This window comes from Cololabis saira, chromosome 7 (genome assembly GCF_033807715.1).
Source record: "Cololabis saira isolate AMF1-May2022 chromosome 7, fColSai1.1, whole genome shotgun sequence".
NCBI lineage: Eukaryota > Metazoa > Chordata > Actinopteri > Beloniformes > Belonidae > Cololabis > Cololabis saira.
Genome location: NC_084593.1, coordinates 35,269,137 through 35,289,137, shown reverse-complemented (window position 1 = coordinate 35,289,137; position 20,001 = coordinate 35,269,137). Strand labels below are relative to the sequence as shown.

The 20,001-nt window shown below is 40.4% G+C and overlaps 1 protein-coding gene across 3 annotated transcripts; it reads right to left on the bottom strand.

Moving 5' to 3' along the window:
* Positions 1–333: 333 nt before the first annotated feature.
* slc7a2 (solute carrier family 7 member 2) lies at positions 334–14,054 on the bottom strand. Of its 3 annotated transcripts, none has more exons than XM_061725737.1 (12): positions 13,694–14,054; positions 12,150–12,527; positions 11,909–12,064; positions 9,823–9,988; positions 9,604–9,740; positions 9,292–9,514; positions 6,369–6,505; positions 3,803–3,905; positions 3,097–3,308; positions 2,843–3,009; positions 2,647–2,755; positions 334–2,081 (listed from the first exon to the last, which is right to left on the bottom strand). In XM_061725737.1, the coding sequence occupies exons 2-12, from the start codon at positions 12,517–12,519 to the stop codon at positions 1,891–1,893; spliced, it is 1,971 nt and encodes a 656-aa protein (XP_061581721.1). In that variant the 5' UTR covers positions 12,520–12,527; positions 13,694–14,054; the 3' UTR covers positions 334–1,890. The 3 variants fall into 3 exon arrangements, with proteins under 3 accessions (XP_061581721.1, XP_061581722.1, XP_061581720.1); XM_061725736.1 differs by lacking the exon at positions 6,369–6,505 and adding an exon at positions 6,771–6,910 and having other exon boundaries at positions 335–2,081; positions 13,694–14,052; XM_061725738.1 differs by lacking the exons at positions 6,369–6,505; positions 13,694–14,054 and adding an exon at positions 6,771–6,910.
* Positions 14,055–20,001: the final 5,947 nt, after the last annotated feature.

The window sequence follows — 20,001 nt, the reverse complement described above, 5'->3', positions numbered from 1 at the left end:
ACAAGTGAGTGGAGACAAAAGACAAATGATACACGTGTGATGAAGGGCCATTGATCTCCATATGAGGGTCCGGCCTGTCAATTTGAACTGTAGGTGGAACGTCTTCAACGTCTTCCAGGAAGTCCAGTTGTTTTGTTTCAAGATGATCATCATGACCTGGGTGACTGACAGCAGCAAAATGAAGGTTGTGATACGGGAAGAGGGTCAGAAATCCCCTCCAAAATGGTATGAAAGACTGAAGTCATCCAAGAAATAACTACTAGAAGTAATTGCTGCTTAACTTCTTGAACGATGAGAGTGCTTTTTTTTTTCTGGCTTCACTTTTGTTAAAAAAATAAATGGTGAAAAAAGTATATGATGATTTCTGAGTAGCCACATGGTGACAACGCCAGCATTTAAAGAAAAAAGGGCACTTTTATCTACCGTGCAGGGTTCAGGTCAATATTTGGTTACTGGAACATCTGCATCGGTTTTGAGATATCCCTCCAATTAGCAAATATAAATAACCTCACATTTGATCTCTGAGGAAATGAAAAGATCAAAATCTAATGCAGGAAAATACATTTGACTTTATTTCATTTGTGCAGCTGGTAACAAGTGACACATCAGTACAACATGGTTGCTTTCATGAAATGCACTTCATCCTGTAACCTTCCTGGAAGACTCCTCACCTTTGATGTAGAAGTTCACTAATCACATTGTTCAACCCGATCTACCAGTAACTCATACTCCTACAGCATCAGCATGTCCCACCCTTTGGAAAACCTCTCCACATCAGACACCATGGTGTAAAACACTGATGACGAGCCATCAGGTATCTGAAAGGTTTCATCAAACACCCGATGGCCCTCAAACCTACAAAACATATTTATGTATGTTTACATATATGCACAGACCAAAACTTCAACTTGCAACCGTTGAGTCTCGTGATGTAAAGAGAAGTTTATGAATGTGACATTAACAGCAACTGTATCAAAAAACAAAAATATCAGACAGGCAGGGTGAAAAACTTGTCATCAAGTGAATGTGAACAACAGAAACCTCAAATCCTTCTTCTGAGAGGAGATCTGTACCAAAAACAATCTTCATATTCTGACTGTAACAGTTTATAGTTACACAAGCTCAAGGAATGGTAAAAAAAAAACAAAAAAAAACAAACCTGTGTTGAAAACAAACTAAAATACCACAGCTACAGATATTTAACTCGCTACCGTAAAGGTTTGTTAAGTAATGCTTCACAAAGTGGGACATTTCAAACTTCAGCTTCGGTCTGGACGTTTGCCTTCGAAATGATGTAACTCATCATATGATGGTCAAGATGTCCTTCTGATTGTTTATACAGAGCTGATCGTTAACTATAATGCACAAAATAGTTTCAACGATGTCCTTACACTTGGATTATTGGCAAGAGAAATTTATCCTAATGTTGCTCTTTCCTAGACATTCATTGGTGTATCTGAAACTTGATTTAAAAGACTTTAAATTCAAGGCCTCGCCTGCATAAACTGGCCTAAAGTTCAAATGTGAACAGATATGACAAAATGTGCACCATGAAGTATAAACTCTGGTTTCTAAGGGAACCAGAAAGAGCTGCTTTAGCTTTGCAGCTGCTTCAGTGTTAAGTGAAATAGACCTCATTTTCCAGTCTGTTTCCAGACTGCTTCATTGCTCCTCCATGCTGCCCATGAGCAACAATGGGACCAACAGGATTTGGTCCAATCTCAGAGATGGAGCGACTCTTTATCTTGTAGTTGAATACTGATGCTGCTTTTGCAGGATGAACGTTGAGGATGCACCCGTGATGAAGCTGTGAGTGCAGGTGCATCCAGGCTTGACTGTGCTTTTTATGCATCTGTCGCCTCTCGGAGTCTGTGAATTAGCTGGTAAACTTTAACACTGGCTGGTCTTCTCCGGGCAGATGAAACGCTCCTGCTCCTTTCCCTCGGCGTTGGCGTCAGTCCCCTTCTCCCGGCTGGTCTTGGTGTTTTCCTGGGGGCCGGTGCCGTTGCTCTGTGCACCCTGACGTTGGCGCTGCCGCTCTGCGCTGTGCCACACGCCGTAACCGAAGTAGATCAGGAAGCCTGCAAAGCGTTGAGGGGGGAGTTACTGCAGGTTTCAATCCTAACACCATCTCCAATAGACTTAAATCTCAACATGTAAATGAAAAGAAAAAAAGTAAAATGGTTTGAAAATCAAAGAGAACAAAGCTGACATTTCTATTTTTTTTTTTAATTTAAAGATACATTTTTCTCATTAAATGCTGGGACTGGAAATATTGTGTAGTTCCTTAAAAAAAAGACTTGCTTTTGTTTCCATTTCTCCAATTAGTTTATTAAATTACTTCAGCATAAAGACAAACAATAGTTTGACCCTTCAAGGTAGGAAAATTAATCTTCCATTACCTTTAAATGTTTCCAATCAAGAAAATCTTAATTTTAATGGTAAAATTATGTAAGAAGTAACAAACTGCATTCCTCTGCCTTCAGCCTCAGGTGCATGCAGAAAATCATCAATCTTCTGGTCTGACATATATATATGCATATCTTGATATATATGCAGTACATATATATTGACAGCAGTGTTTGAAAACTTGCCTTGGGCCCTCATTGGTCGTTAATCTTGGATCAGGCCCTGACGTGCACTCACCTACAGCCATCCACACTGAGAAGCGTATCCAGGTGTCTCCACTCAGCTGAACCATGAGGTAAATATTGACAAATATGCTGAGAACAGGCAGAAAAGGCAGAAGGGGTACCTGCAATGATACAAATCACACAGAGGTGTTGATGCACTGGCTCTCTCCTCTATGCAGGACTCAGGTGTTAAATCCACTGCTCCGTACCATGAAGGAGACCTTCTTGGTGGTCTGGGGCTGCCTGCAGATCATGAGGATGCAGCTGCCGAAGATGAGGAGACACACCGACAGCACTGCCAGGATCCACACCTCCAGACATACGATGGACTCAAAGTGGTACGTGGTCAGGTAGCTGATGACACACACTGCCATCACTGTGGTTTGGGAACACACGTGCACAGGTGAGCAAATATCAGCCGAAAGAAGGACGAGAGCTAAATTGTGAGACGTGTGCTGCATACCTAGCACGCCTACAGACATGTTCACCACCCCGGACGATTGCTCAGAGGGGCTGACAGGAGGGTGCAAGACGGTCTGCAGGGCGGAGCCGCCCCCCTTCAGCATATTGAGGTGGGACTCAGACTCTGTCAACTCTGACTCGCCTTCTTCAGAGGATAGGTAGTCTCTTTCCCCTTTAACAGCCGGCCGCTGCAAAACTCCATCTGGTTGGTACCTTTAGGACGTAAAAAAATCTAGTTTATTGCAAGTTAAACCATCAAAACCCACGTGTTGTGCTCTGAAACCATATTCTAGACACTGTTGTATTAAAGTAGACACAAAAAGCCACTCGAATTGGGAAAATAGCTGAAATCATCTGGTTTTTACAGGTCAAAACGAGTTAGGTCTGAATCCAATTGAGAGCAGAGAATGAGCACAGTGTTGTGTGTTTCTGCAGCTGTTGAGACGGGTCTGTGCTGTGTTAGCAACAGAAGTGGTTCAGGTCCAGAGTTCAGTAAGTAAAGAAACTCAAATAGCTACTTAACGCTCATACAATGGAGGTATTCACAGCTCTTACATCACCACCATGATGCAATAACAACCGGTGTAATCATGCCTGTGCACATTTGTGGAAACCTATCAAGGGAACTCTTTCATAATGCTGCCCAAATAATATTTTCCTGAAGTTATATTCTTGGTGATACGTATTTTAAATATAAATGTGACCACCTTAGAATCAGTACACAAACTGCAACCAGCGAGTAGGCCAGCAGGGTTCCGATGGACATCATGTCAACGAGGGCTTTCAGGTCAAACAGGAAAGCCATGATCGCTGAGGAAAGCAGATAAATACATAAAGATCAATTCAGATGCTTCCACACTGAAGAGAGCGTGCTTAACGATTAGGAGCAATTACAAAACATGTTAGTTTACACCCACATTAACACATTACAAACACATCTGCTATAATATTCTCGCAGTCATAAATAGAAAAGCTGTCTGCTTCAAATGCACCAACCAATACATGCACAGGAAAAACAAACAGATGCAAATTAAGTTTCATGCAAACATGTTTTCATAATGAAGCAGAGGAGTGAAATATTTCCCTGCTCTGACATGACAGCTGCAATAATCTCCATAGCAGGAGTCATTTGATGTGAGATACGCCGCGGTGTTGCGCTCCGTTCTCCGTCCTGTATCTCAGCACCAGTTCAAACACAGAGCAGTGGTACGTCCGACACTCCTCACAACATTGTGTTAAACAAAAACAACAGAAAAGAGGCTCCCCTCGGTAGCGACATGGCCTGTGGTGGTGGTGTGCTGGGAGCCTCCCGGGGTTCACATCTGCCAGCCACTCCAGCGGGTCAGTCACCCTGCAAACCTTTGCCTTGACGTTTGAACAAATGGTGCAACACCTGTAGTCTGGTGAGCTGAAGACCTTAGGAGCAGTTCTGCTCGGCACCGTACGAGCACCCCACCTACCCACTAAGGCCAGGCTGCTTACACTGAACTTTACTCAAGTATTACATAAGATGGGGAGTACTAGTATGTGTGTGTTTTATGTATTTAAAGGAGCTTGAGGCCGGATTGTGGCAAGATTTATGAAAAAAATCCGTATACATTTTAAGTTTTCTAGTAATAATGTCAGATGAAGCGTTCCAAACCCAAAAGAATGAGCCCTCTAGTGTATCTCTCCTTTGCCTTGAACAGGCTGTGTGCTGCAAAATGTGCTGCAATTCGGTCCCGAATTTCCCGCGCTGGGCTGCGGATGTGACGTCACATGACGCTGCATGTGCGTTCTCCCCGTTCTCCCGTGCCGGTGTTGTACCAAAAAGTGATTGCCTGCCAGAATCTGATTTCTTCTGATTTCTGACCGTGGGAGCGCGCACAGCAGCCCGTTGAACGACAGCGCTAAAACGTCAGATTTTCAGATTATGAAGCTCAAGAATGAGATCAAGTCATATTTAGGCAGAAACAACTTTTCATTAACTGTATTTGGCCTTCAATCAATTTTTGGCAGGTGAAAATGCCTATTTTGTGTTGTAATGGTCCTTTAAAAGAGTTAAAAGCAATCATGTGAGCTCTAGTGTTTATATTATGAAGCTCAAGAATGAGATAAAATCATATTTAGGTAGAAATTACCTTTAATTAATTGTATTTAGCCTTCAATCAATTTTTGGCAGGTAAAAAAGACCCATTTTCAGGGGATAAATCAGATTCTGGCAGGCAATCACTTTTTGGCACACCGGCTTCACTGTTGGCTGCAGTACCCCCAACGGCCGTCGTGGTGAAGGGTGGCGCTAGAGAGTCTCATTTCTTAAAAGGAGCCTCAAGCTCCTTTAAGAGTATAAAGAGTACAACAAATGGGTGCGTGAAAGCCTACATTGTAATTTTTACAACTCCAAAATAAAATTGGAATGAAAACAAGATTAAAGATGCATTTGAAATGATTTACTGTACAAACTACGCACCGATTTGACCAAAGAGTGGCCTGTTGTAGCCCGCATGTGTTGTGTGGATGTGCAGATGAAACACAAGACAGGTAAAAGGCAAAATCCTTCACAGAAAAGAGCCAGTGGCTTTTAGAAGTGTGTATTTCATCACAAAGGTGATTTCCCATTTGAGGTCAAGGATTCGCTCATACCGGCCTGAAAGCTGAAAATCCCCCAGCGTGGATGGAGGCAGCGCTCCCAGAACCAACAATTCAGTTCAGCGACGCGTCCAAACTTGTTACATCTCATAATTTCATCGTGTTTTGTTACATTTCAAGCGGTTAAACCTTGAATTTTAGTTTTCCCCTGGTTTAGCAGTCTGCTCCAGGCTCTTCTGATCCTAGATCAATAACTTTATACCATCTGGTCCTGTAGGTTTATGACAGTTTCATTCATTTTATGTTTTTGTTTGTTTTAAGTTTTGCAAAACTGTACATTTCTCATGCATGTTTTGTCTTATCTAAAAAGGAAATAAGATTAATAAAAATTTTGTTTTTTTTATGATATGACGCCAAGTAAAAGTTACTACATGCAGAATTCTGGGGGAAAGTTTTGATTGAAATATTTTTATTAAAGGTGTCAATTGGACTCATGGATTCCTGTAGGCAACACATAAATCTTTAAAATAAAGCAGCAACTTTGATCATTCCTCATTATGGAGTTTTCCACATGCTTTTGGGGGAAATAAAACACATTTCCAGGTTCATGCAGTCACCACCACCAGATGATCACGTTCACAACAAAAAGAGCCCATAAACACCACAATACAAGGCAGTGATAGGAGTCCTGGTCCAGGAGCTTACCCGCAGTGGTACCCGCTGCCATGGTGGCAGCCACAGGCGACTGCCGCTTACTCACTTTGGACATAAATTTGAACAGAACGCCATCTCGTGCCATGGCAAAGAGAATGCGTGGCAGAGGGAACATGGCGCCCAACAGGCTAGGGAGAAGAGGGTTCAGGGTTAAGTTGAGGGCATTCTGGAAAAGAAAAGGTCACACCTGCACAACTGTGAAAGAACAGCGAGGTTTATACACAGATGAAAACTCCTGCAGCCTGCATAGCTGGAGGCTGGAAGTGCAATGGGCCATTTTCAATTAAAACAAGGAGGTTGATTCATTTTCATTGACTCTTTTGTGTCTTTCACAATTGACTGGTGGAGAAACATCAGCTATGCAATATCACTTGGATGCTCCCTGGCGCTCACCTGCAACTACACCGGAGCTCATAGTGGCAATAACTGGGGTCTTCGTCTTAGGATTGATTCGCGCTAAGACTTTGAAAAGCACCCCATCGTCTGCCATAGCATAGATTACACGAGGCATGGGGAAAATGGAGCCCAGCAGACTGCATGAGACAGCAGAGACATGCAAGACCAACACGTTAGTCATGAGCCCCAAACCCAGATCCACAATCACAGAAAGAGAGCAGCATTGTCAAAGCTTTGTTGAATAATTAAAGACAGCAAGTGTCTTTCTTTCCAGTTGATGACATCATCCTCATCATGCTAGTCTTTTATTTACTAGAAAAGTTGGGAAATGTTATCAAATGCAACAAAATGTTGAATCTATGACTTAATATGTTAGAATCTCTCAGTCAGAAGAATAAAAGGATTATTTTCTTTGTCTACTCTGACCACATCCACGGGATTTAGAAAATATTTTATAAAAAGGAAAACATGCTTTTAAAAAGTTGGAAGAACCATGTGTACCGTCACCTCACATTACCCTTCACTTTGATTCAATGTCCTATCATTTGGGAGATGAGCTCACTAACTGCAGTTTTGCAGCTTATATTAAATGTAGGATTTTAGTAGCTCTGAATCTCCTCTTCTGATGTAACATACATAAAGTAGATGGAACATCTTTGGTGTGGGAAACCTTCTGTGCACATGTCAAGTATGGCTTACTCCTTGTTTTATACAATTACACGTCACGTTTCTTTTTTTTTTTTTTTTTTATTGTATTTTTATATTTTCAGACACAAAAAGAGGGGTATACCTTAGATACATAGAACAAACCCCCACAACTCAATTTCCAATAATTAAAAAAAATTTAAAAAAAAAAGTCAAAGTCCATACATACCAAAACATATTTCATAGTGCTATAATCATGCCAAATATACTAACCAAAAATTCTACTCAATGCACTAATTGAGAATACCAGATAGTACTACCCTATCTGTTCTATCAATGACTGAAATAATAATTAAATAGTTAAATAATATTCCTACCTACTTCTTGATGAAGGGGACTTATCAAAATGTCACGTTTCTGGAAGCGGCAGATTGTGTTGGGTGATAATAGATATTCAAAATACTCCTGAGCTCGTAGGGTTATATTGTAATGATGGTGATATCTTATGCAGTGCAGCATTTGGCGGTCAGAGCTGCAGTGCACCGGCTTGGAAAGACTTTTGTGGATGCTGCTGTTATATGTGATCCTGTCACTCTCACCTGCTGCACATCAATCTGCTTATTGTAAGATTTTCCAAAAAGAAATATTATATAGCTTTTCCAGAAACCTTTTTTTTTTTGTTGTTGTTGTTTTTCCTCAGCTTAGTAAAATAAGATGGGTCAGGGGAGAAAAAGAAAATAATGTCTCGTTCGCTTGTGTCAGTTAAATAAACCTTCAAACAAAGTGAGAAATGACAGAACTGAGTTTTTGTTGCATTTCATAACACCTCACAAGGTTTCTAAATATTTGACGTGGAACATGGACTCGAGTTGTTTCTGGAAAACAAAAGATAACCGATATCTTTAGCGTGTTATCAAATGGCTGTAAAAGCTTGAGTTCCGTCTCAAATGTTTAAATAATGACTTCAAGTTAAAAAAAAATGTACGTTAAAGCAGTTTCACAGAGGATTATCTTGCAAAACAGGGCAGATAGTCCACGGTGACGGCATTGGTTCCAAGTACAGCCATTGACTTGGGCCAAATGTAATTGATTCAAGGCAGCTCTGACAGCTTTGTCAATGCAGATCATGAGATGAGTAGATTAAAGCCATCGTTACTGATCTGCTGCCAGAAGACCGGAGAGTAAATAACACCAAGAGGAAAGAAAGACAGAATTGATTGACACCAACATGTTGCTCAGAGACACATCCGCACTTCTCTGACAAATTTCAATCACAAACATTACAGCACAGACGTGAGATGATGCTCTGAAACAGACGATTAAGCACTGAGCCCACGAAGCAACAGGAATCAATCCAATTACAAGACAAGGACGTCATTCTGATCAAAGTCTCATGAATCCTTTTCTAAATGCTTAATAATAATAATAATAATAATAATAATAATAATAATAATAATAATAATAATAATAATGATAATAATAATGATAATAATAATGATAATAATAATAATAATAATAATAATAATAATAACAATAATAATAATAATAATAATAATAATAACAATAATAATAATAATAATGATAATAATAATGATAATAATAATGATAATAATAATCATAATAATCATAATAATAATCATAATAATAATCATAATAATAATAATAATAATGATAATAATAATAAATGATAATAATCATAATAATAATCATAATAATAATAATAATGATAATAATAATAATAAATAATAATGATAATGATAATGATAATAATAATAATAATAATAATAATAATAATAATAATAATAATAATAATAATAATAATAATAATAATAATATGAGGATGTTCTCCGCTGAAGAACAGATCCAGGGTTACCTGGTGGACAGGGCACACAGCGACCCCACAGCGACCACATATTTAGCAGGACTCCAGCCCACATACTGAAAGGCCATGGGCAGCGGGCTCTTCTCGTCCAGCAGGTAGTACGGCATCATCAGGGTGAGTGCGGCCGACACGCCAAAGTACGCCAGGAAACACACGGTGAGCGACACCACGATGCCGATGGGGATGGCCCTCTGAGGGTTTTTCACCTCCTCACCTGTTACGCACAGAAACATATGCATCATTAGCGCTTTGCTGGTAAACATTCGCCACACCAGATCAGAAGCTACGTGAGCAAGGACTCACCTGTGGTTGCAATGCAGTCAAATCCAACAAAGGCGTAGAAGCAGGTGGCCGCTCCAGCTAAGGTCCCGCTGAAGCCAAATGGCATGAAACCTCCAGCACCGTAATCGCTGCTAACGTTGGCTGCCACTGACAAGTTCCTGAAACACGTATTTATGCAGAAGCACTGATCCACGTGTGTCGGTCTGGACTGAGAAACCGTTATCCAAACAGATACCTTACCTTTTAACTATGGTGACGTTTATAAGGGATTCTTCGCTTATCCTCCAGTTATCCGCATCACCCTTGACGAAGCCGGAGACGATGACGAACAAGAGCACGAGGACGTTGACTGAAGTGAAGACCTTATTGATCCAAGCTGATTCTTTCACTCCGAATGACAGGAGTCCTGGATTGAGGCAAACACAGCAGAGTTCAACACAAAACCACTGTAGTTCGACTAAAATACAAGTTAACGTGTTTCAAACTGCGTTACACAATGTTTTATAATAACCTGAACCAGGTAAAACATTTATCATCTCACACACTAAATCTGGTATTAGGCCTTCATCCTCTCCAAATGAAAGGTTTTACTGCGGACTAAGTGTTCCTTGATGTGCCAGTTAGTGAACCTGAACCCGGCTGAGAGCCAGAATCTGGCATCTTTAAACTCTCATCTGTCATTTAGATATACATAGCATACACAGAATCTTACAGCCTGGTTAAAAAAAAAAGTTAAATTTGACGTCCAGGACAAACTGTACAGACTGTGAATTCTTATGTGGGTTTAACTATTTAACTATTCACTTTTTCAGTGGATCATTTGAGGACCTTTCTGTTTAGTACTCCAGTTAGTTCAGAGTGTTGCGAGAGCTGAGACCAGCGTAACCTTGCAACCTTTCATACGTTTATCATCATCTACACCAGCAAGCTGAAACAGCTCATGTGCAGTAGCTGAGCGTGTTACAGCAGCTTCCAGGCTGAAAAACTACAGGAAGAGACTCTTAACAAGCACTCTTCAGATATTCATTTATAGTTTCTTCCTGGGTCACGCTCTCATTGAATCTTTTTCTTGAACGCCTTAGTTATCTGATGTCTGCTGTAGCACAGTGAACCAGTTTCGTCATTATTGATGTGTGACATCATTCCATAAGCCATACACAGTTGTCCTGCTTACTTTGGCTGGGTTTTTTGCTGATAGAAGGCACAGGTTACTGCACTTAGATAAACCTTTGAAAATGTAAGCAAATAGTCCATAGATGTGAACTTTTAACGTGAACAAATGTCCTTCCCTTTGCTGTAATGATGCAGTATTGCATCAACTATTAGTTTTAGCTACATCAGCCAGCTGACCTACTCTTACTTTTGTTTAAACAAAGACTAAAGTAACTTAAGGGCTTTCAAAACCATTTCAAACCAGCAGTAGCATATACAATAAATTAAATAATAAATAAAAGCTGCAAAGGCGAATGTTCGAAATATTACGATGGTTTTTCTTTTGTGACGCTCATCATCAATCCAACAGAATGAGACGCAGAAACCTGGAACTATCTTGATCATCCAGTTTCTTTGAACACTAATGCATTTACTGTCCTCCCCTCAATAGTTAACTGTATTTAAACGTATTATAAAAACATAAGAAATAACAGACCACCAATAAATAAATAGAAATGAGTGCAATTAAGATATTCATGAAAGAAAATGTCAAATGTATCTTTACAGACAATTGATATGGGGCATTTACAAACTTCTACATTTCTGCACAGAAAAACAGGAACTAAAGTTTATTCCAAAGTTTTTTAAATGTATTTACTTTGCAGAGCTGCATCTGCCATCCACCCAAAAACAACTAAACTGGACTAATGTAATCATTTCATTAGCAGCTAAAACCCATGATGAAATATTGAATTTTTCCTAAGGGAGAAGGTAATAAGAAATATCTCTGGTTTTGATTGCTGCACTATCATGAATATGTCCACAAGAGATCAATAGATTGATATTCTACTTGTTACTTAATGCTCTAGTGAAGCTGAACTGGAGAGTATCACCTTTAGTTGTCATAAAGCCCATGGGCACTTGAGAAAAACAGAGGGGGTCTATGTGGCCAGTACACCCAGAAGACTCACACTAACCTCCAGTGTGCACACGGCTCCACCGTCTGGCTACATCTCACACAATGTCCTGCCAGTTTATTATTGGATTATACCAGCTGTGGATCATGAGTTGAGTTGTGCCGATTCTAATTTCCATTCATTAACTGTTGCTCAACCATTAACTGTCATATTCACTGGAGTTTTTAATAATTGTCAGCCTTCGTTTGCCGCCTTACCAGAAAGCAGCAGAATCAGGCATACGGCAAAGAAGTCGGGGTACTGAGCCAAACCGGGGGCGTTCATGCTGAAGTGGGCTTTACAGAACACCTCTATGTGTCCTCCGATCATTTCATCGAACGTGCCGCTCCACGCCCTGGCAACTGAAGACGTACCTGTCACAAAACAAGATGCATACTTCATGAAAAATAAATAGTACATCAGTAAATGAATGCAATGCAACCGTTATGATTGACTCACCAATCACGTAGGAGAGGATGAGATTCCAGCCAGTGATGAAGGCCCAGATCTCTCCTACCGTCACGTAACTGTACAGGTAGGCCGAGCCAGTCTTGGGGACGCGAGCACCAAACTCAGCGTAGCACAGCCCGGCCATGACCGAGGCTAGGGCAGCGATCAGAAAGGAGATGACAATACTTGGGCCGGAGTTTCCTTTGGCCACCTCTCCAGCCAGGACGTAGACGCCAGCACCCAGGGTGCTGCCCACGCCCAGGGCGATCAGGTCCACGGTTCCCAGGCAGCGGCAGAGTTTGGAGTCCTCCAGATCGTTCATGTTGACCACTTTTCTGCGCACCAAAGAGCGGCTGAATGACAGAACCTGCTCCATCATGTTCTCAACTGTTGGCAATGGGAGAGAGAGAGAGGAGGAAAGATTACCAATACCTGATCTAATGCTCCAGAGCAAGAAAAAGTAGTATGCGGCACGCAGTATTTGGAGAATGCATGAGGAAATATTCATGCATTTTGGATCACTGGGGTCCCAGTGTGAACTAGAGAAAACAAAATAAGCCTGCAGATCATTCTCAGTCTTTGCAGCCAAAAACAATGTATTATAAGGTGTAGAATTGTGAAACCAAAGATCAGCTCAGTCAGTGCTGTCGGGTTTAACTCCTGCTACTTTGCATTTTAAGCTTGTGCAGCTTGTTCGACTGGGGGGGAAAAAGAAAAAAAAAACTCAGTTATGTAACATGTGAAATGAAAGGGATGTTAACCCTTACAAACGGTGACGTGCATTTCAGGAGTGCTGCCAAGTCCATGCACTGTGGGTCCCAGTAAAACTATTGTTTGGGGTTATGGTCCAGTTCTAAGAACTCAAAGAGCTGCATTCATGAAGAAAATGGACAAAGTGCAGAGTAAAACATTCAAGTAGCTGTCTGGACTAATTACATGTAAAACTGCAAACCTTCTTGGTTGTCAGTGTATTATAACAAAAAAGTATATTTGTATTGATATAATTGATGTGAAAGCTGCAAAATACTTGCATTTATACAATATAATAAAAGAGGATAAAATATTCCAGTTCTCTGTTGAATAGTTAGTAATAAGCTTTGAAGTTAAGCCGTTTACTTTGAACCTCGACTCGAACTATCTTGACCTCAAATCAGCACTGACTACCGGCTAAATATGCACTGATCCCCATTTTACACTCAGAGAAATGAGTCTTGGATGTGACACCTCATTAACATCATAATGTGGGCTGCATTACAGCTTGTCCATAGATATAAAGCATTGAAACTACAGTTAACAGTGGGGGGGGGGTCGTCAAGTCTGGGAAAATAAGAAATACACTTTGCAAAGGGTATGTAAAAAAGGCAGAACTTTATTCTGTCCTGCACCTCTATCTTTTTATTTTTGCAAAAATGTTACTAAGCCATTATTTTTTATTTCAGCTTCAAAAAATATCAACTTACGAATACTAATTAAGTGGGAGTTTAATGCCTAAGTCATTCTAGATATATGCACATTCAATTATCATCTAATATTATTTAAAGACATCCACCTACCTGGAATCAGCTGGATGGAAATAACAGATCCAAGTTCAGACAAACAAATAAAAGTCTTTGAGAAATCTCAGCACGCCTCTTCCTCAGGAAGTTCCTCCGGTGGATCAGCAGCAGATACAGCGCAGGTACAGGTCAGTCAGCATGTACTGCTGTGATGAACTGCAGCTTCAGGTCTCTCCAGTGTGCTGAACTCAATGTGCAAGCATGTTAACTGTGTGCAGCAGTAGTGTTACTCCTCCCCTCTGTCCCCAGTATTTCTTCATGGGATCAGCCTCTAGAATCAGTCTACAGTGCGCCTCAGCCAGGGGAGTGACATCCTTGGAAAAAAAAAGAGAGGCAAGAAAGGAGGCAGGGACCCAAAGAAACCGGGCAGGGGGTGCGTTTTAACTCCTTGCTGGTCCTTTTGGGGGAGTGAAAATCTGTGGAGCTAATATTAAATCATAACCACTCCTCCTGTGAACACATAGCAAGAAAGAGAGGGAAAAAAAGGGCAGGGATTTTTTTTTTTTTGACGTGTAATGCTTAGCCAGCTCCCAGCTGTCCAGATGCTTACTGACGGCTGATAAATTGTTAGGCAACTTTCACTGACAAACAGTGAGACAGACAGTGTTTACCCAGCGCAGGCCGCAGGAGTGCTGCTAAAAGCATGACTGCTGATTGGTCAATGAAGGGTGGATAGTGCTGGAGTGGAGGGGTTGCGGGATAAGTCCTCCTAATGGAAAACAGGTATTGCCCAATGTACCCTAAGCTGTTGGACCCATGAACATAATAAAATCAATGCCACAGCACTCTGAACTGTAAAAAAAAGACTGCCATCTCTACAGCAACTTCGGTTTAGCCTGAACCCTTCAAAGCGGGGGAAATATCTTTCTTTTTTTTCTCCTATCAAACACAGTTTGAGCCTGAGGTTTGCAGGGGAGATTACTTTTGCCAAGACCCGCTCAAACCAGCCCAAGACCTCAGTGGGAATGTGGCAGCTGTCCTCTGGAAACGCCATCCACCCGACTGACCAGAGACTCACCAGCGTGACGACAGCCAGCTCTCTCTGAGTCTGTCCATCCAGCCAAGCAGCCAAATATCATGGATGATTGCCCACCAACCCTTGGCTGCCGATTATCTGACCTGCATGCTGATGGGAACCCAGAAGCTTCCCCTCGCTGGAGGACACACAGGCAACGCACCTAAATGATCCCTCCAGCTAAGTTACTTCAAGGATCAAGCCATGTTTTACGTTGTCCCTTTCCAGTTGTATTCATTGTAATTAAAAGCATTTTCACGATTGAATCTCTGTTACTGGTACTTTTTTGAGATTAAACTTCAGTCTGGCGTAATACTGGGAGTGAATTGCCTACTTATTTGAATGGGCATTCTCCACAGCCTGCACCGGTTACAGTCCACACTGTAACCATGGAAAGGATGGACAGGAGTCAACTAGCTCACAGTATTTCATTGTTGACATGCGCTAATAGTGTGAAGCCAATTGAATGCATTTGGCCTCCAATGGCTGAGTGACCTAGCCTCGAAAACGTGGACATGGTCAACAGATTGAGTGGTGTTTGCCTTGCAGACAGCGAGCCTGCTTGCTCCAGTTAACACTGTTGTCACCAGGAAATGTTAGAGTGAACAATAACTGATAAGATGAAGAACAGCGAGAGTGGCGTCCAGATTTCAAACCTGTGCAGTGTCAGAACCAAGAAAACGCTGAAGTCCTAAGTTGAATAAAATACAAGCAAAAGTTAACTGGAAACGGTGACATACTGTACAGTGGAAGGGAAAACCTTTTGACCCATGAGAGAAATGAAACAGTTTAATGCTCCTTTTTAATCCTTGTGTGTGTGTGTGTGTAAACATAATAAAAGTCATCTGATCATAGTGGGTCCTAGCAATTAACAAAAACAATACCTGAGAAACAACGTTATATAACATATTTTACTGGGATGTTTTAGCACATTGCTGGTTTGGAGCAGAGAGTGTAGACAAGAATGGTAAGTGATCTATAGGTTATCTGAAGAGCAGTCTTGAAGCCTCTGTCTCCGAGTACTGCAGGATGCCACGTTGCCCCGGAAACCAACGAGAACATAACTACAGTATGTCCAGAGGTGGACAGAGTACTCGACCCCAGTATTTGAGAAAGAGTACAAATACTACTGGTCAAAATTTACTCCGTTACAAGTAAAAGTAGCTCAGTCAAAATATTACTCGCGTAAGAGTAGAAAAGTACTTGCTTTTAAAGGTACTTAAGTATCCAAAAGTAAATGCTTTTAAATTTACTTTAAGTAAAAGTAAGAGTAAGAGTAAATTTCTTATTTTCCACATGAGTAAATTACTATATTTTTTCTAAATTAATTTAAGGATCTTTTAACTCTTGTTTCTGAGAATTTGATGTTGAGTTGTTGAAAGCAGAGAGGTAGTTCTGCTTCTGCAGACACAATAAACATTTGAAAATAAATGTCTGTGGTTTTTCTGTGTAGTCGTTTTTTACTCTGTCGAACTCAAACATTGAGTGAAGATACGGCCAAGGATTTTGTGAAAGTCCCTGCTCCGAGTCCGGCTCATTATCAGACTCAGACGACTCAGCGGATTGTCTTTCTTCTCCTGACGCAGGCGTAGCCGTTGTTGCAGCTCTGTCTTGACTTGTTGCGGCTCTGTCTTGACAAACGCAGGCTACTTTGGCGGTATCGTTTTGAGCAGGCTTGACGTATTTCCGCTTTACGTACATCCCAGTGGAGAGCGTGCACTGTGATAGGTCTCCTCCTTTGACAAAAACAGCTTGTGTCCAATAGGATTTTAGGGAAGAAGAAAAAAGAGCAGACCTGAAAGTAACGAGTACTTTTCAGCCTTCCTAGAAATTTACTCGAGTAAAAGTAAAAATATTTGTCTTGGAAATGTATTCAAGTAAGAGTAATAAGTACCAAAGAAATCTAATACTCAAGTAAAGTACAAATCCTCTGGATATGTACTTAAGTACAGTACTCAAGTAAATTTACTCCGTTACTGTCCACCACTGAGTATGTCAATCAAAGTTAGCTCTGGCTACCAGCTCCTTCAGCTGATCCACGCTGGAGCTGCAGAACTGCCTGCAGACGTTTGAGGTGGCATATCTCGTTTCTCTAACCGTTACTCAACAGGCTAGACCTCATTTTAGAAATAAATGTATTGCTTTTTATAAATTCACCTAACATGGTACAGAAAAATGCACCCCCTCTTCAGCTTTGTCATTGATGTCAAATGAAACAATAGAGACAGAAATGTTCCCTTGAACCAGGCTGTAAATATGTCTATTTCTGCTGTAAAGTTGGACATAGGGTGGTGTCTTAGTGGTTATCACTGTTGCCTCACAGCAACAAGGCTCCTGCCTCGACTCCCGGGCCGCGCAGTGTGGCGTGTGCTTGTTTTCCTGGGTTTTCTCCGACTTCCTCCCACAATCCAAAAATATGTATGTTCGGTTGTCTCCTAGTAGTACTTCTGAATCTTATATTGTTGTCCATCTATATATGTGGCCCTGCAACAAACTGCTAAAGTTCTGAATCCTGGAGTGTACTTAGTTTCTGTATTTTGGTCTGTTGTTTTTTTTCTTTAATGAATAATGAGTGTGTAATGTCTAGTCATCACATGAATGACTAGTTAATATTCATAATTAGTAAAGACATGATGATTTGTTATTATGTCCTCATTTGTAAAACCTTAAAAATGAAAAGGGGTGCATTTGCTTTCTCATTTGGCTGCATGATGGAAGTTTGTTTAGGAAACCAGACTTACTCCTGGTTTAGATGCTTAATCTAGCGTACAGGCTCAAAGCCTCTTCATATTGCATCTCAATAACAGTCTGGATTTTTTTGTTAACTTTGCAGACCTATGACAATCACTACAGGCTTTGTTTTAAGTGATTTTGTTTCTATAAACGGGCCATTCAGTGCACGACCAGAACATGTTTGTGTAGTGGGTTGAGCTCTGAGTAAAAAAAAAAAAAAAGTTAAATAACAGCAGTTTGTAGTCACATTTAAATAAAGTGCAACCACTTTTTGTCCCTTGGACATTTAGGGTAAGGGTTGTGGTTCAACAACTTAAATCTCCAGACAATTTAAAGTACATAGAATGAGATGAATTATCCCTTCAAACACGTTTGGGAACAGCAACTGATTCCTTTAAAACTTGTCATTTTCAAGTATCTTCTGGCCTCGGGTTGACTCATTCCCGAGTCCCTCAGGACAAGCTGACCTCTGAAAATTAATTCCACACTAACAAGCGTTACTGTAAAAGCGGATGATATTCACTGGGGATTTCACTGGTTTACAACCCAAAAATAAACATTTGCTCTCCAACCTTTGCATATTCTTAGCAATAACCTTTACTAGACGTGATAAAACAGATCATAAACAAACGAGGTTACTTATCAAAACTGGATTGTGTAATTACATGTACATACTGCGATTGTTGATGTAAGGGTGAGCTATGTGCTCCACATGATACAACAGGACCTTTATTTTTTTAACATCATTGCGCAATAGAGGTTTCTTGCGTTCAGCAGGCATGAATGCGCTGCAGTGAGAGAGGATGTGCCGAAGCATTGCCTGGAGTCAGTGGGTTGCAATTCACTTCTGCTTAGTTTAACTAACTACTTTAATTTTTTTTCTTTTCTTTTCTTTTTTTTGGCTACCGTCCTGCACCATATGGCTTCCCACGCAGCAGTCTCCAAGGTCGTGCAGATGAGAAACTTGTATAGTACAGATAAATAGAAAAGCTGATGTTGCTTGCCAAAACTGTGAAGATGTCTGTGTCTGATGACTGTGAAGTTGCTCAACTAAAAAAGTTTGCATAGTAAACTAAATGCGCATAAACTAAATGCACGTAAACTAAATGCATATGCATCAGTTTTTAAACCACAGGAGACCCATCAAGTGTCAAAAATCTGCAGGATTAAACGGTGCTGTCCTGCAGGGTTTTTTTTATTACTACAAATAATAAGTTAACCAAAAAATCCTAAAGAAACTACAACAATTAAATATTAAAGCACTGCTACTCCTACACTTGCATCTGTTTCATTGTGATGTGGCTTAAGAGCTAGTATACATTAGTTATAAAGAAACTTGATTTCTTTAAGTCAGAAACAAATAAATAGAACAGACCATTTAAGCATACATGAAGTATATAAAAGCCAACCACATTTAGTAATTTGTGGTTATCTTGAATCAATTGCTAAATCTGTATGTGATTAAACCAGATTATAATGATCCTACGAGCCTCCAGGAATTTAGCCAAAGTGAAAAAGTATTGCCCTTTTTTCCTGGTTTACTTGAGGGATGGCCTATAATGAGTTTGAAAATGTGCCGCCCCACGCCGGGCCAGTTTAGTGGAATGCATTTGTTTTTAACCCTTAATGACGCCACCTTTTTGCTGACGTTTTTGCTGCTCTGACATGTCACAATGTTTGCTGCAGGAAACAGCAGCCAGAATGCAGTGAATCAAATTCCTCATGAAACTCCAGGAACAGGTTTACTGGGTCAGGATCCACAGTCAGGTGTGCTTTCTGGACCCACATGATATCTTGAGCATCAGTCACTCTTTAATTTGATGGCTAGAATCCCTTTGTGCACTCAGGATCATATAGATTTCTTTCATACGTAACATTTTGCACGCATTAATGATGCCCCAGTTCCCTTTAGTGTGTCTGCAAACTATCATTACGACACAGCATGCACGGCTGAAGGTCATAAATACATTGTATATGACAGAATGGCTGCTGTGGAAAAAATCCATTGTTCTGTCTGTACAAATGTACTGCTTTTATCTTTAAATCAAATATATATTAGTTCACAATTTCAGTGTAAGTATCTTTAATCGCTGCATTTCACTAAACTGAAAAAGAAACTGAACATTAATTTACTTCTCAACAGAGCTGACAAAACTTGCAGCAGCGTTTAGATAAATGTTTGTAAATTCAACCGTGCCACTGCAACAGGGAACCATTTCTGGGTTTGTTTGTGTTGTTTTGTTTACTTTAAGCTATAACTAGACTATATAGCTGGAGTTCACTGAGTGATAATGTAATTACTGATATAAATTTGCAGGATGAAGAATCTGCAGTTTATTTTTCTGTTACTGAGAAAAATACTTTCTGTTTTTTCAACAATGATCAAAACAAAGTCTTCACAAAAATGTGGCTTCAGTCTATGGAATATTTCCCATGAAATACTGTTAACATGTTGGTTTATTTATCCTCCAGTGATAGCCGAGCAAATGGGGGAGTTGTCCAGAATAAAGGCATTTTTTTAACCACGTTCTGTTCATCACATTTAAAGTTCTCCGTC